Source organism: Ranitomeya imitator, chromosome 1 (genome assembly GCF_032444005.1).
Source record: "Ranitomeya imitator isolate aRanImi1 chromosome 1, aRanImi1.pri, whole genome shotgun sequence".
Taxonomy (NCBI): Eukaryota; Metazoa; Chordata; class Amphibia; order Anura; family Dendrobatidae; genus Ranitomeya; species Ranitomeya imitator.
Genome location: NC_091282.1, coordinates 1211550825 through 1211567732, shown reverse-complemented (window position 1 = coordinate 1211567732; position 16908 = coordinate 1211550825). Strand labels below are relative to the sequence as shown.

General features: G+C 45.6%; 1 protein-coding gene across 1 annotated transcript in view; it reads right to left on the bottom strand.

The window, feature by feature from the left end:
- The window catches only part of DOK1 (docking protein 1), a 132429-nt gene that overhangs the window by 15021 nt on the left and 100500 nt on the right, over positions 1-16908 (bottom strand). The window contains exon 4 of the mRNA XM_069744975.1: positions 3834-4006. Coding sequence (XP_069601076.1) covers positions 3834-4006 — 173 coding nt within the window. The remainder of the gene's footprint in view (positions 1-3833; positions 4007-16908) is intronic.

Genomic DNA, 16908 nt, shown 5'->3' with positions numbered 1-16908 from the left:
CTTAATTGTTTTGTTTAAAATTCATTGTGGCAATGCCTAGCACCAAAATTAGAAAAATGTTGTTTCTGTCCAAATATATATGGATCTAACTGTAGGTTTCTTTGTTGTACTAGTGTACAGAATGGTCTGCCATTCACTTTTTAAGTAGTAACATAGTAACATAGTTAGTAAGGCCGAAAAAAGACATTTGTCCATCCAGTTCAGCCTATATTCCATCATAATAAATCCCCAGATCTACGTCCTTCTACAGAACCTAATTGTATGATACAATATTGTTCTGCTCCAGGAAGACATCCAGGCCTCTCTTGAACCCCTCGACTGAGTTCGCCATCACCACCTCCTCAGGCAAGCAATTCCAGATTCTCACTGCCCTAACAGTAAAGAATCCTCTTCTATGTTGGTGGAAAAACCTTCTCTCCTCCAGACGCAAAGAATGCCCCCTTGTGCCCGTCACCTTCCTTGGTATAAACAGATCCTCAGCGAGATATTTGTATTGTCCCCTTATATACTTATACATGGTTATTAGATCGCCCCTCAGTCGTCTTTTTTCTAGACTAAATAATCCTAATTTCGCTAATCTATCTGGGTATTGTAGTTCTCCCATCCCCTTTATTAATTTTGTTGCCCTCCTTTGTACTCTCTCTAGTTCCATTATATCCTTCCTGAGCACCGGTGCCCAAAACTGGACACAGTACTCCATGTGCGGTCTAACTAGGGATTTGTACAGAGGCAGTATAATGCTCTCATCATGTGTATCCAGACCTCTTTTAATGCACCCCATGATCCTGTTTGCCTTGGCAGCTGCTGCCTGGCACTGGCTGCTCCAGGTAAGTTTATCATTAACTAGGATCCCCAAGTCCTTCTCCCTGTCAGATTTACCCAGTGGTTTCCCGTTCAGTGTGTAATGGTGATATTGATTCCTTCTTCCCATGTGTATAACCTTACATTTATCATTGTTAAACCTCATCTGCCACCTTTCAGCCCAAGTTTCCAACTTATCCAGATCCATCTGTAGCAGAATACTATCTTCTCTTGTATTAACTGCTTTACATAGTTTTGTATCATCTGCAAATATCGATATTTTACTGTGTAAACCTTCTACCAGATCATTAATGAATATGTTGAAGAGAACAGGTCCCAATACTGACCCCTGCGGTCCCCACTGGTCACAGCGACCCAGTTAGAGACTATACCATTTATAACCACCCTCTGCTTTCTATCACTAAGCCAGTTACTAACCCATTTACACACATTTTCCCCCAGACCAAGCATTCTCATTTTGTGTACCAACCTCTTGTGCGGCACGGTATCAAACGCTTTGGAAAAATCGAGATATACCACGTCCAATGACTCACCGTGGTCCAGCCTATAGCTTACCTCTTCATAAAAACTGATTAGATTGGTTTGACAGGAGCGATTTCTCATAAACCCATGCTGATATGGAGTTACACAGTTATTCTCATTGAGATAATCCAGAATAACATCCCTCAGAAACCCTTCAAATATTTTACCAACAATAGAGGTTAGACTTACTGGCCTATAATTTCCAGGTTCACTTTTAGAGCCCTTTTTGAATATTGGCACCACATTTGCTATGCGCCAGTCCTGCGGAACAGACCCTGTCGCTATAGTCCCTAAAAATAAGAAATAATGGTTTATCTATTACATTACTTAGTTCTCTTAGTACTCGTGGGTGTATGCCATCCGGACCCGGAGATTTATCTATTTTAATCTTATTTAGCCGGTTTCGCACCTCTTCTTGGGTTAGATTGGTGACCCTTAATATAGGGTTTTCATTGTTTCTTGGGATTTCACCTAGCATTTCATTTTCCACCGTGAATACCGTGGAGAAGAAGGTGTTTAATATGTTAGCTTTTTCCTCGTCATCTACAACCATTCTTTCCTCACTATTTTTTAAGGGGCCTACATTTTCAGTTTTTATTCTTTTACTATTGATATAGTTGAAGAACAGTTTGGGATTAGTTTTACTCTCCTTAGCAATGTGCTTCTCTGTTTCCTTTTTGGCAGCTTTAATTAGTTTTTTAGATAAAGTATTTTTCTCCCTATAGTTTTTTAGAGCTTCAATGGTGCCATCCTGCTTTAGTAGTGCAAATGCTTTCTTTTTACTGTTAATTGCCTGTCTTACTTCTTTGTTTAGCCACATTGGGTTTTTCCTATTTCTAGTCCTTTTATTCCCACAAGGTATAAACCGCTTACACTGCCTATTTAGGATGTTCTTAAACATTTCCCATTTATTATCTGTATTCTTATTTCTGAGGATATTGTCCCAGTCTACCAGATTAAGAGCATCTCTAAGCTGGTCAAACTTTGCCTTCCTAAAGTTCAATGTTTTTGTGACTCCCTGACAAGTCCCCCTAGTGAAAGACAGGTGAAACTGCACAATATTGTGGTCGCTATTTCCTAGATGCCCAACCACCTGCAGATTTGTTATTCTGTCAGGTCTATTAGATAGTATTAGGTCTAAAAGTGCTGCTCCTCTGGTTGGATTCTGCACCAATTGTGAAAGATAATTTTTCTTGGTTATTAGCAGAAACCTGTTGCCTTTATGGGTTTCACAGGTTTCTGTTTCCCAGTTAATATCCGGGTAGTTAAAGTCCCCCATAACCAGGACCTCATTATGGGTTGCAGCTTCATCTATCTGCTTTAGAAGTAGACTTTCCATGCTTTCTGTTATATTTGGGGGTTTGTAACAGACCCCAATGAGAATTTTGTTACCATTTTTCCCTCCATGAATTTCAACCCATATGGACTCGACATCCTCATTCCCTTCGCTAATATCCTCCCTTAAAGTGGACTTTAGACAAGACTTTACATAGAGACAAACCCCTCCTCCTCTCCGATTTTTACGATCCTTTCTAAACAGACTGTAACCCTGTAAGTTAACTGCCCAGTCATAGCTTTCATCTAACCATGTCTCGGTTATTCCCACTATGTCAAAGTTACCTGTAGATATTTCTGCTTCTAGTTCTTCCATCTTGTTTGTCAGGCTTCTGGCGTTTGCGAGCATGCAGTTTAGAGGATTTTGTTTTGTTCCAATCTCCTCGCTGTGGATTGTTTTAGAAATGTTCTTACCTGTTTTTTTTCTAATATAATTCTTTATTTTATGATATTTTATGTAGTATTATTTATCATTATTTTTAGTATTTATCTAGTACTTTCGCCGCTATTCTGTTCATTCCTGGTAGTTTTGTGTAGTTTATACAGGACACTGTAGCCGCTCCGGTGGCACCTGAACTGTTTCTCGTGACCTATGTTTGAATGAAAACCTATCCCTGAATTTCACGATGTCCATACTGTCCGTCAGTATGGGGCAATCTTCTCTACAAATCACTGTATGTAGGGGGCACATTTGTCATATGTTACGGTAGGTAGGGAGGCACTTTTCTCTATGGACTCCTCAACCATGAAGCAGTGTAGGTGGAAGCAGATTTCTCCATAGGCTCCGTGCCACGGTAGGTAGAGGCAACCTCCTCTATATATTACCTGCCTATATACATGTGATAGGTTGTCAGTCCGGCCCTTGGCGATGCCATCCCTGATATGATACTACAGCACCTACAAGCAGTCTGTATACCATAGCCCCGTACCCGGTGTCGGACATCACACCATCACCTCACCACTCATTTCTGTCCAGGTCTGTAGATCTTCCACCGTCAGCGGAGCCCTTACCTTGTCTCGTCCGTATCTCCGCAGCAGCTTATAAGGCCAGGAGTACTCTGTATACCATAGCCCAGCACCCGGTGTCGGACATCACACCCTCACCTCACCACTTTCCAGGTCTGTGGATCTTCCACCGTCAGCGGAGCCCTTACCTTGTCTCGTCCGTATCGCCGCAGCAGCTTATAAGGCCAGGAGTACTGCGCTTCCTTTGTGCTCGGATCCTTGAGTATTAAGCAGTCAGTTTCCGCTCTCAAGAGATAAGCTCCACGGAGTGAGCATCGCTCTGCCGCTTCCGTCCTCTGCACCGTGACTCTGAATTCTGACACTGTAACGAGACGACACAGTCAGTCCTGGACCAAGATACAAAGATGATGCATCGATCACTAATGAGCAAATGTATTGAAATTCCAACTACCCTGCCCCCTCCATTATAGCAAGCCCTGAACAGATGACACCTGAAGTCCCCGAGCACTGGATCTAATCCTCTCCAAGGTCTATGACCTGCAGCTTCTGGTGACCTCAGCATAGCAATGGTTATATATCACAGTGCAGACTTGAGAATGAAAAATGCTTAAAAAATGAGGTGAAAAAAATGAGGATGAACAGATATCAGACAGTGCAGAGAAGGAGGACGACAAGCAGGAGATGAAACTGACCAGGACTACTTGAAGAAGACGAGGTGAGGAGGACAGCTTGAGCCTTGCTGTGAATAATGGCCACATGACCAGGTGATGTCACGTCATGTTCCTACTCTATTCTAGTCTGGATGTCCATGGCTTATTGTCTGAACACTGAAGAGATTTATCAGCTGGCATAAAAGCTTCCCTGAAGCCCACCATACTTTTCTTACACGGAGACCCGGCCGACATCTCCCTCACAGGGGAGACAGATATGGCAGTCAATGCGTCTTCCGGGATCTAGGCCCCAGACCGCCCCGGCGTCGTCATGATGCTTATGTTTTGACACTTGCACTCACAGGACCCTTTCACCTTTCTTGGAACCCGAAGAACGCCGTCACTATCTAGCATTTCTTTTGCACGCCTCTCACACATTTGACTCAAACTTGACTCCACACTGACTGACTAAAGCAGGAAGAGCTTCCATTAATAACTGATCTAACCCCTCATACTAGTGGGCTAATCCCAAGCTGTTAACTATACTACGATGTGTGATGCAAGCTATAACCCTATCATTAGTAATGGTTCCCCAAGTGGATAGTAGGGTAACCATTACAAAGGAAAGGGATGTACGGTAGTTTACATGAGTGGGGCACAATACTGTGTGACAGTCATTATACTATGTGAGGGCACTATATTGTGTTGAGGGCGGTGTGGGCGCCATTATACTGTGTGGGGGTCATTATACTGTGGGGGTTTATTATACTGTGTGTCAGTCATTAAACTGTGGGGGTTTATTATACTGTGTAGGGCTGTGTGTGGTCTATGTTACTGTGTGGGAGCCATTATACTGTGGTTGGACATTATATTATATGGAGGGCTATGTTGGTGTTATTATACAATGTAGAGGGCTGTGTGAGGGCCATTATACTGTATGGGGGGTCATTATACTTTGTGGAGGGCTGTGTGAGGGCCATTATACTGTGTGGAGTACTGTGAGGGGCCTATTCTATTGTGTGCAGGGCTGGGTTTGGACATTATACTGTGTGTAGGCTAGTATAATGTGTGAAGGGCTGTGTGGGGGCCATTATTTTGTATTGGGGCCAGTATAATATGTGAGGACTATTTTACGTGTGGATAGCGTTCTGCTGGACATTATATTGTGTATGGGCCAGTACCATGTATGGGAGCCATTATAATGTGTGGAGGGCTGTGTGGGGGCCATAATACTGTGTGGCGGTCATTAGACTATATAGGGGCCATTATAGGGCTGAGAGCTGTTTTTGGACCACTCAAAATCTCACGATACATGGCCCCATTCATTCTTTCATGTACACGGATCAGACGTCTTGGTCCTTTTTGTTATGACCTGGTAATTCATTACCACAATGGGCATAGAAGTCAGAGCACATACAGTGACCTGACAATAACCCAAAAACATAGAACGAGCTCTGAGACGTGGGAACTCTGCTGACCGCAATCCCTAATCCTCTCCAACCACACTAGAGGCAGCCGTGGATTGCGCCTAACGCTCCCTATGCAACTCGGCACAGCCTGAGAAACTAGCTAGCCTGAACATAGAAAATAAGCCTACCTTGCCTCAGAGAAATACCCCAAAGGAAAAGGCAGCCCCCACATATAATGACTGAAATAGATTTAGCAAAGTGAGGCCCGACTTTCTCAACAGAGCGAGGATAGGAAAGGTAACTTTGCGGTCAACACAAAACCCTACAAAAACCACGCAAAGGGGGCAAAAAGACCCTCCGTACTGACTAACGGCACGGAGGTACACCCTCTGCGTCCCAGAGCTTCCAGCAAGCAGAAAAACCAAATAAGCAAGCTGGACAGAAAAAAACAGCAAACAAAATAACAAAAGCGGAACTTAGCTATGCAGAGCAGCAGGCCACAGGAACGATACAGGAGGAAGCAAGTCCAATACTAGAACATTGACTGGAAGCCAGGATCAAAGCACTAGGTGGAGTTAAATAGAGCAGCACCTAACGACTTCACCACATCACCTGAGGAAGGAAACTCAGAAGCCGCAGTACCACTCTCCTCCACCAACGGAAGCTCACAGAGAGAATCAGCCGAAGTACCACTTGTGACCACAGGAGGGAGCTCTGCCACAGAATTCACAACACCTTTTACAGAGAATCGGCCACAAAGCATGATGTTGCCACCCCAATACTTCATGGTAGGTATGGTGTTCTTTGGATACAACTCAGCATTCTGTCTCCTCCAAGCACGACAAGTTTTCTTTCTACCAAACAGTTCTACTTTGGTTTCATCAGACCATATGACATTCTCCCAATACTCTTCTGGATAATCCAAATGCTCTCTAGCAAACTTCAGATGGGCCCGGACATGTACTGACAAGTAGGGGGACACGTCTGGCACTGCAGGATCTTAGCCCCTGACGGCGTAGTGTGTTACTGATGGTAGCCTTTGTTATGGTGCTCCCAGCTCTATGCAGGTCATTCCCTAGGTCCCCCGTGTGGTTCTGGGATTTTTGCTCACCGTTCTGGTGATCATTTTGACCCCACCGGGTGAGATCTTGTGTGGAGCCCCAGATCGAGGGAGATTATCAGTGGTCTTGTATGTCTTCTATTTTCTTATTATTGCTCCCACAGTTAATTTCATCACACCAAGCTGCTTGCCTATTGCAGATTCAGTCTTCCCAGCTTGGTGCAGGGCTATAATTTTGTTTCTGGTGTCCTTCGACAGCTCTTTGGTCTTCACCATAGTGGAGTTTGTAGTGTGACTGTTTGAGGTTGTGGACAGGTGTCTTTTATACCGATAACAAGGTCAAACAGGAGCCATTACTACAGGTAATGAGTGGAGGAAAGAGGAGACTCTTAAAGAAGAAGTTACAGGTCTGTGAGAGCCAGAAATCTTGGATGTTTTAGGTGACCAAATACTTATTTTCCACCATTATTTGCAAACTAAATCTTGGCAGACGCGGTACTGTATAAGGTGCGCGTCTCTGACTGGGGAGCACACAGAGAGCTGCACGTAAAGGTGGTCTGTGCCAGTTCCCACCTAGCATCACTCCCCCCCCCTTTAGTGATGCACTAATTGGAAGACCCCCAGCCGGCCAGTGGGCACTAGAGGGGAGGGGTCCTACGGCCACTCCTACAGGGGTTAAATCCAGGTGTCCGGCCGAGAACTTTCTCTTTCACTCTCGGCAGGACACCTGGAAGCGTCCCCTCTAGTGCCCACTGGCCGGCTGGGGGTCTTCCAATTAGTGCATCACTAAAGGGGGGGGAGTGATGCTAGGGGGGAACTGGCACAGACCACCTTTACGTGCAGCTCTCTGTGTGCTCCCCAGTCAGAGACGCGCACCTTATACAGTACCGCGTCTGCCAATCCTGTATATATACACTGCACAGTACCACCTCTATATCCTGTATATATATACACTGCACAGTACCACCTCTATATCCTGTATATATATACACTGCACAGTACCACCTCTATATCCTGTATATATATACTGCACAGTACCACCTCCTCCGTTTCGCCAGCTACCTGGCAGGTGTATGGTAAGGCTTGGGAGGAGTGGTGCTCACTAATTCAGGGTAGGCCAGTCGATAAATGCGATCAAGCACGAAGCGCGGTGACGACTGATTTTCTTATGCGGATGAGAGGAGATGGGGCGTCGGGCACCTCGGCACAACGGATGTTATCGGGGCTAGCATTTTTCTTTCAATTATTGGGATGGGTAGACGTAACTAAGTCCTTCAGCATAAGACAAGCCATAAAAGGTTGGAAAAGGCTTCAGCCAAGCCAAGAATGTCGCCGCCCCATTTCTCTGAGACTATTGCAGGACCTGATTGCGTTATCCCCGTCAGTCTGCTCATCGCAATACGAGGCAGCCCTTTTATCGGCAGCTTTTGCGACCGTCTTTTTCGGAGCACTGCGTATCAGTGAATTGCTACCGCGGTCAAAAAACGCGTCGGAAGGCGGCCTAATTACTGAGGACATAGTAATATGCAGCGACGCCCTGCGCATCAGGGTTAGAAAATCCAAATGCGATCCCACCGGTAGGGGAACATGGGTCCTGGTTAACTCCACTGATGGCCCAGCTTGCCCGCTAAAAATGGTTAGAAGATTCGCCGAGATAAGACACGCTGGTAGATTTTTCTTCACTCATACAGACGGGTCCCCCCTGACCAAGTACCAATTCCAGGCGATATTCAAGCTATGCTTGGAAAAAAACGGCGCAAACCCAAAGGAGTACGGAACACATTCGTTCCGCATTGGGGCAGCCACGGAAGCGGCTAGGGCAGGAGTGTCAGAGGCCGAGGTGCAGAGAAGGGGTCGTTGGAAGTCCGCATGCTTCGCCAGATACATTAGACCCGACTTGCTTAATTAACATGTGTTGTCTCTTACAGGGGTTGAAGTTTGGGTGGTAGGAGATTCCTACGTTTACTGGGCCGAAAAGAGGGCCGAACGGCGGCCAGGAGGGATAAATCTTTACCTCCCGGGCATAAAAGTTAAATGGAGGGGTGTCAGAGGCCTCCAGTGGAAACAGGTGTTCAAAGAGATGGTTGGAATAGCAGGGATGGCGGAACACCCGGTGATAATGGTGGTACACGCGTGTGGCAATGACCTTGGCAAACAAAAGGTGGCCGAATTGTACAAATGGGTGACAACTGATATGGAAAGGTTCAGCTGTCTATTCAGGAACATGATACTAGTGTGGTCGGATATAACACCACGGGCCGTCTGGCACGGAGCAAGAGATAAAAAAGCCATAGAGCGGACAAGGAGCAAATTCAATGCTCGGATTGGAAAATATGTGAGAGGAAGAGGCGGTATCGTGATTCGTCACCACCAGCTACAAGGGGATAACACGCCACAATTAAGACCGGACGGAGTTCACCTAACGGACATTGGCCTCGATATTTTTCTGTCTGGTTTACAGGATGGGGTTGAACAGGCCCTAACATCGAGGGGTGGGGTCGGAGTCCCGCGTAGGTAATACACGGGATCCTCCGTGGCGGAAGAAGCGGGGGAGGGCAAAGGTCGTAACCGCTCGTTGGGCCAATTCCCCTGTCGATCACGGACAGGAGCTCGGCGCGAGCCGCTCGTTACGATATGTAATTGCCCTTTCTCTGCTTATTTAATTAATAAACTGTGACCGACCTGTTCAACCCACCTAGGACTGTGTGTGTTTTATTACGGGATTGATGGGAGGGGGGAAGACACTGGTTACGACACCCAGGTCTCCACAGTCTGGCAGACGCGGTACTGTATAAGGTGCGCGTCTCTGACTGGGGAGCACACAGAGAGAGCTGCACGTAAAGGTGGTCTGTGCCAGTTCCCCCCTAGCATCACTCCCCCTTAGTGATGCACTAATTGGAAGACCCCCAGCCGGCCAGTGGGCACTAGAGGGGAGGGGTCCTACGGCCACTCCTACAGGGGTTAAATCCAGGTGTCCGGCCGAGAACTTTCCCTTTCACTCTCGGCAGGACACCTGGAAGCGTTTGTCCCACCCACCCTCCCTTTTAAAGGCTAATGATGAAACTAACCCGCAGGAGAATGTAAATGTGTAAATTATGTTGTAATATTTAAAAAAAAAAAAAAAAAAAGTGTTTTTTTGCATACGTATGTGATATAACTAACCCTGGTAACCTTTATTAAGTCACAGCGGAAGAAGCGGGGGAGGGCAAAGGTCGTAACCGCTCGTTGGGCCAATTCCCCTGTCGATCACGGACAGGAGCTCGGCGCGAGCCGCTCGTTACGATATGTAATTGCCCTTTCTCTGCTTATTTAATTAATAAACTGTGACCGACCTGTTCAACCCACCTAGGACTGTGTGTGTTTTATTACGGGATTGATGGGAGGGGGGAAGGCACTGGTTACGACACCCAGGTCTCCACAGTCTGCCAAATCAGACGTGGTGATTTTCTGGATTTGTTTTCTCATTTTGACTCTCATAGTTGTGATCTACCTATGATGTCAATTACAGGCCTCTCTTATCTGTTTAAGTGGGAGAACTTGCACAATTGATGGCTGACTAAATACTTTTTTTCCCCCTGTACACTTTGTGATGTTGTAGACGGACAATTTCGGACTTGCATAAATGTAGCCGAGGAAGAGAACAAGAATGTAAAATATAAAAACAACAAAAATAATAAATAACATCAGACATAAAAGAAATCTAAGAAACAGAGTTCCCAGAAGGGGGAAGCATAATTTTCCTACATAGTACATACAGGGGCTTCTCACTAAATTACAATATCATCGAAAAGAGAATTTATTTCAGTTCTTCAATACAAAAAGTGAATCTCATATATTCTATAGAGTCATTACACACAGAGTCATCTATTTCATGTGTTTATTTCTGTTAATGTCGATGATTATATAGTAGGAGAGAGCGGTATGGGAGCTGTCGACGTGATCCAAATACGGCCAAATACGGAAAACAGGTGGCTGCCAGTTCCCCTGGTGAGCACAGCCGTGTAGGGAAAAAAAGAAAGGAACAGAACTGGCAAGCCAACCCATACGATAAAATATCAAACTTTTATTCCGGCATGTCAAGCTATAATGAAAACATAGAAAACACTGACGCGTTTCTGGTGCATTAAAAGCTCCCTTAGTCATAGGATCTAGCTAACAAATAACACAGATTTTAAATAGAAAAAAGTGACCAATCAGCAACATGTGAGTAATTACATTATACACAACAGGCAAATACCTAAAAAGAACACCAAGTAACTCTGTAAATAGGCAAAAACAAACGGTTTACCGATCAATATAGTGTGTAAAGCAGCAAGGTAGATGTGTGCATAAAGAATTATTTTAAAATAGGACTTTTAATTTTCACTAATAAAAGAACCCATGTGGTTCGTAATCTTACTTGAATTAATAAAGACAACAGAAAACACACCAAACAAATCACACTCGTCTCAGTGATGCAAAATATATAGAAAAAGATAGGGATAATGGATACTACTTCAGATATATAATAATAACAATAATCTTTATTTATATAGCGCCAACATATTCCGCAGCGCTTTACAGTTTAACAGTTTCAAACACAACAGTCATAAGTAACAACATTAACAATACAATAATTAAAGCACAATAAGCCGCCCCTGCTGGTGAGAGCTTACAATCTACAATGAGGTGGGGGAGATACAAAGCACAGGTGTGTATTTACAATGATGTATTTACAATGATGGTCCGGCCATCTTCAGGGGGTGGGGGATAGATGGAGATAGTGAATGGGCTACACACACACACAAACATAAAATGACTTTGATTACTGAATGTGATAGGCCGCTCTGAACAAATGTGTTTTGAGCGAGCGCATAAAACTATGCAAATTGTGAATGGTCCTAATATCTTGGGGTAGAGCATTCCAGAGGATTGGTGCAGCGCGGGAGAAGTCTTGGAGTCGGGAGTGGGAGGTACGGATTAGTGCAGAGGTTAGTCGAAAGTCATTTGCAGAGTGCAGCGGTCGGTTAGGCCGATAGACAGAAATGAGGGAGGAGATGTAAGGGGGGCCGCACTGTGGAGAGCTTTGTGGGTGAGAACAAGTACTTTGAATTGTATCCTGTAATGAATGGGCAGCCAGTGTAATGACTGAAGAAGAGCGGATGTGTTTGAGTAACGATTAGGTAGATGGACGACCCTGGCTGCTGCATTAAGGATGGACTGGAGAGGGGAAAGTCGAGTGAGGGGGAGGCCAATTAGTAGAGCATTGCAGTAGTCCAGGCGGGAGTGGATCAGGGCGACAGTGAGGGTTTTTGTTGTCTCCATGGTAAGAAAAGGGCGGATTCTAGAGATGTTCTTTAGGTGTAAGCGGCACGAGCGGGCAAGAGATTGTATATGGGAGATGAAGGAGAGATCGGAGTCAAACATAACACCAGACAGCGCGCCTGCTGCCGGGGTGTTATTATGGTGCTACCCACGGAGAGGGAAATGTCAGATTTAGGGAGGTTAGTAGATGGTGGGAGCAGAAGAAGTTCAGTTTTGGAGAGGTTGAGTTTCAGATAGAGAGCGGACATGATGTTGGAGACTGCGGACAGACAGTCAGTGGCGTTCTGTAATACAGCGGGGGTAAGGTCAGGGGATGACGTATATAGTTGTGTGTCATCGGCATAAAGATGGTACTGAAAGCCAAATCTGCTGATGGTCTGTCCAATTGGGGCCGTGTAGAGGGAGAAGAGAAGGGTGCAAAGGACTGAGCCCTGAGGTACCCCGACCGCGAGAGGAAGAGGAGATGAAGTGGAGCCAGAGAACAGAACACTGAAGGAGAGGTCAGAAAGGTAGGAGGAGAACCAGGAGAGAGCAGTGTCCTTAATGCCAAGTGACTGGAGCCTAGAGAGCAGGAGAGGGTGGTCAACAGTGTCGAAAGCTGCAGAAAGGTCGAGGAGAATGAGCAGAGAGTGGTCACCGTTACGTTTTGCTGTCAGGAGGTCGTTGGTCACTTTGATGAGTGCAGTTTCTGTTGAATGTAGGGGGCGGAAACTGGACTGTGAAGGGTCTAGGAGGTAGTGAGTGGAGAGGTAACGGGTAAGTCGGGAGTAGATCAGGTGCTCCAAGAGTTTAGAGATGAAGGGGAAATTGGAGACCGGTCTATAGTTATTTGTGCAGGATGGGTCGAGCGGGGGTTTCTTTAGTAATGGAGTAATGATAGAGTGTTTGAAGTAGGAGGGGAAAATGCCAGAGGAGAGGGAGAGCATAAACATTGTAGTTAGGTGAGTTGTGAGGACTGGAGTGAGAGACTGGAGAAGATGTGAGGGAATGGGGTCGGTATTGCATGTAGTCGGACGAGAAGAGGAGGAGCTTCTTCGAATGTGGAGAGTGAGCCAGGGGAGGGATGGGAGTCACTGCACTTGGTGTCTGGGAGCAGATTTCCTGATGGATATCTATTTTCTCTATAAAGTGGGAGGCCAGGTCATCAGCACAGATGTCTGTGATAGGGGCTTGTGCTTTTGGCCTGAGGAGGGAGTGAACGGTGTTCAAAAGTTTCTTGGGGTTGTTGGATAGTGAGGAGATCAGGGAGGTGAAGTAGGTCTGTTTGGCGAGGTGAAGGGCAGAGTTATAGGTCCTTAACATAAATTTGAAGTGTATGAAGTCTTCTGGTGTGTGTGTTTTCCTCCATAAGCGTTCAGCACACCTAGAGCATTGCTGGAGAAATCGGGTTTGCGATGTGAGCCAGGGCTGTTTCACTCTGTGTTTGGAGGTTCTGAGGGTGAGGGGAGCAACTTGGTCTAGGGTGCTTCTAAGAGTGTCATTGAAGCGATGTACAGCCAGATCAGGACAGGAAAAAGAAGAGTTTGGGGGCAATGATGAGCGTAGGGAGTCTGAAAGTGTATGAGGGTTAATGGCTTGTAGATTTCTGAATGTGTGGTAGGTAGGAGAGTGCTGGGGTGAGCGAGGATTTGCGAGTGTGAAGGAGAGAATGTTGTGGTCAGAGAGGGGAAGTGAGTTATCTAGGTAGGAGATTGAACAGAGCCGGACAAAGACCAGGTCCAGGGTGTTACCGTCCTTGTGTGTCTCAGAGGTTGAGAGCTGTGAGAGGCCTAGAGAAGTGGTTAGTGATAGAAGCTGAGATGCAGATGTGGAAGTGAGGCTGTTAATGGGGATGTTGAAGTCTCCCAGGATAAGGGTTGGGAGTTCTGAGGACATGAAGTGCAGCAGCCAGGCTGAGAAATGGTCCAGGAAGTGGGTGGGTGAGCCTGGGGGCTGGTATTTGAATGAATGCTACTCTGAGGGAGAGGGGACGGAAGAGCCTGATGGTATGGACCTCAAAAGAAGAAAATGAGAGTGATGGAGCTGGAGGGATGACATGGAACGTGAATTGTGGGGACAGAAGTATGCCGACTCCACCACCAGGTCTGTTTGTGGGTCTCAGGGAATGTGAGAATTGTAAGCTACCATGGGAAATGGCATGGTCTGTCCCATGGGCACCACCATCTTTCAAAATGGCGGGAGCATGCGTAGTGCACCCGCCGAATCTGCCGGCCGTCAGATTCGTTACAGGTACATTTTGATTGCTGTGATAGCTTCTATCACAGCGATCAAAATAAAAAAAATAAATAAACCTCCCTCATCACCCCCATAGGTAGGGACAATAATAAAAGAAAGAAAATATATATATTTTTTTGCCCCACTAGGGTTAGGGTTAGAATTAGGCTATGTGCACACGGTGCGGATTTGGCTGCCGCTGCGGATTCGTTGCAGTTTTCCATCAGCTTTACAGTACCATGTAAACCTATGGAAAACCAAATCCGCTGTGCCCATGGTGCGGAAAATACTGCGCGGAAACGCTGCGTTGTATTTTCCGCAGCATGTCAATTCTTTGTGCGGATTCCGCAGAGTTTTACACCTGTTCCTCAATAGGAATCCGCAGGTGAAATCCGCACAAAAAACACTGGAAATCCGCGGTAAATCCGTAGGTAAAACGCAGTGCCTTTTACCCGCGGATTTTTCAAAAATGATGCTGAAAAATCTCACACTAATCCGTAAAGTGGGCACATAGCCTTAGGGTTAGGGTTGGAATTAGGGCTAGGGTTGGAAATAGGGTTAAGATTAGGCTGTGGTGAGGGTTATGGTTAGGGGTGTGTTGGGGTTAGGGTTGTGGTTAGGGTTACGGCTACAGTTGGGATAAGGGTTAGGGGTGTGTTGGGGTTAGGGTTGTGATTAGGGTTTTGGCTACAGTTGGGATTAGGGTTAGGGGTGTGTTGGGGTTAGTGTTGGAGTTAGAATTGAGGGGTTTCCACTGTTTAGGCACATCAGGGGTCTCCAAACGCAACATGGCGCCACCATTGATTCCAGCCAATCTTGTATTCAAAAAGTCAGATGGCGCTCACTCCCTTCCGAGCCCCGACGTGCGCCCAAACAGTGGTTTACCCCCAAATATGGGGTACCAGCAGATTCAGGACAAACTGGGCAACAATTATTGGGGTCCAATTTCTCCTGCTACCCTTGTGAAAATAAAATAATTGCTTGCTAAAACATCATTTTTGAGGAAAGAAAAATGATTTTTTATTTTCACGGCTCTGCGTTGTAAACTTCTGTGAAGCACTTGGGGGTTCAAAGTTCTCACCACATATCTAGGTCTAGTTTCTAAAATGGGGTCACTTGTGGGGGGTTTCTACTGTTTAGGCACATGAGGGGCTCTGCAAACGCAACGTGACGCCCGCAGACCATTCCATCAAAGTCTGCATTTCAAAAGTCACTACTTCCCTTCCGAGCCCCGACGTGTGCCCCAAAATGGGGTCACTTGTGGGGGAGCTCCAATGTTTAGGCACACGGGGGCTCTCCAAACGTGACATGGTGTCCGCTAACGATTGGAGCCAATTTCTCATTGAAAAAGTCAAATGGTGCTCCTTCCCTTCCGAGCCCTGTCGTGCGCCCAAACAGTGGTTCCCCCCCACATGTGAGGTATCAGCGTACTCAGGACAAATTTTACAATAACTTTTGGGGTCCAGTTTCTCTTTTTACCCTTGGGAAAATAAAAAAATTGTTGCTAAAACATCATTTTTGTGACTAAAAAGTTAAATGTTCATATTTTCCTTCCATGTTGCTTCTGCTGCTGTGAAGCACCTGAAGGGTTAATAAACTTCTTGAATGTGGTTTTGAGTACCTTGAGGGGTGCAGTTTTTAGAATGGTGTCACTTTTGGGTATTTTCTGCCATATAGACCCCTCAAACTGACTTCAAATGTGAGGTGGTCCATAAAAAAATGGTTTTGTAAATTTCGTTGTAAAAATGAGAAATCGCTGGTCAAATTTTAACCCTTATAACATCCTAGAAAAAAAATGTTGTTTCCAAAATTGTGCTGATGTAAAGTAGACATGTGGTGAATGTTATTTATTAACTATTTTGTGTCACATATCTCTCTCGTTAAACAGAATAAAAATTCAAAATTTGAAAATTGCGAAATTTTCAAAATTTTCGCCAAATTTCCATTTTTTTCACAAATAAACGCAAAAATTATCGACCTAAATTTACCACTAACATGAAGCCCAATATGTCACGAAAAAACAATCTCGGAACCGCTACGATTCGTTGAAGCGTTCCTGAGTTATTACCTCATAAAGGGACACTGGTCAGAATTGCAAAAAACGGCCAGGTCATTAAGGTCAAAATAGGCTGGGTCATGAAGGGGTTAATGATTTACCTGATAACCATTTTTCTGATAATGCCAAGGGTAATACTGATAATGCTGATGATGTAAATGTGTATGTTTTACCTGCTAAACCTTTATCTCCTAATGATAATGTGTCTACAGGTGCAGGAGTGCTCAGCCACATCACTATGCAGGGTGAAATGGCTGTGGAACCCCTATCAGGCGATGGTGCTAAGGGAGATGGGGAGATGCATGGGAACCATGAGGAAGGTGATGCCGTGCAACTGATCAGTGCCACAGAGGAAGGTAACTACCCCTTAAGTAGCACTGCTCCTGAAGTGTTGGGGGTGGATGAGGAGATAGTACCCATAGCAGCGCCGCTTGATGGGCCTGTGGAAGCCCCCGGGGAGACAGCCTACGTAGCTGCTGTCACCCGCAGTCAGAGTGCTCGGAACGGAGATAACGTTCTGACTTCTGGACCCTCCTCAGTCACAGATATGACTGAACCAGAGATGGACCC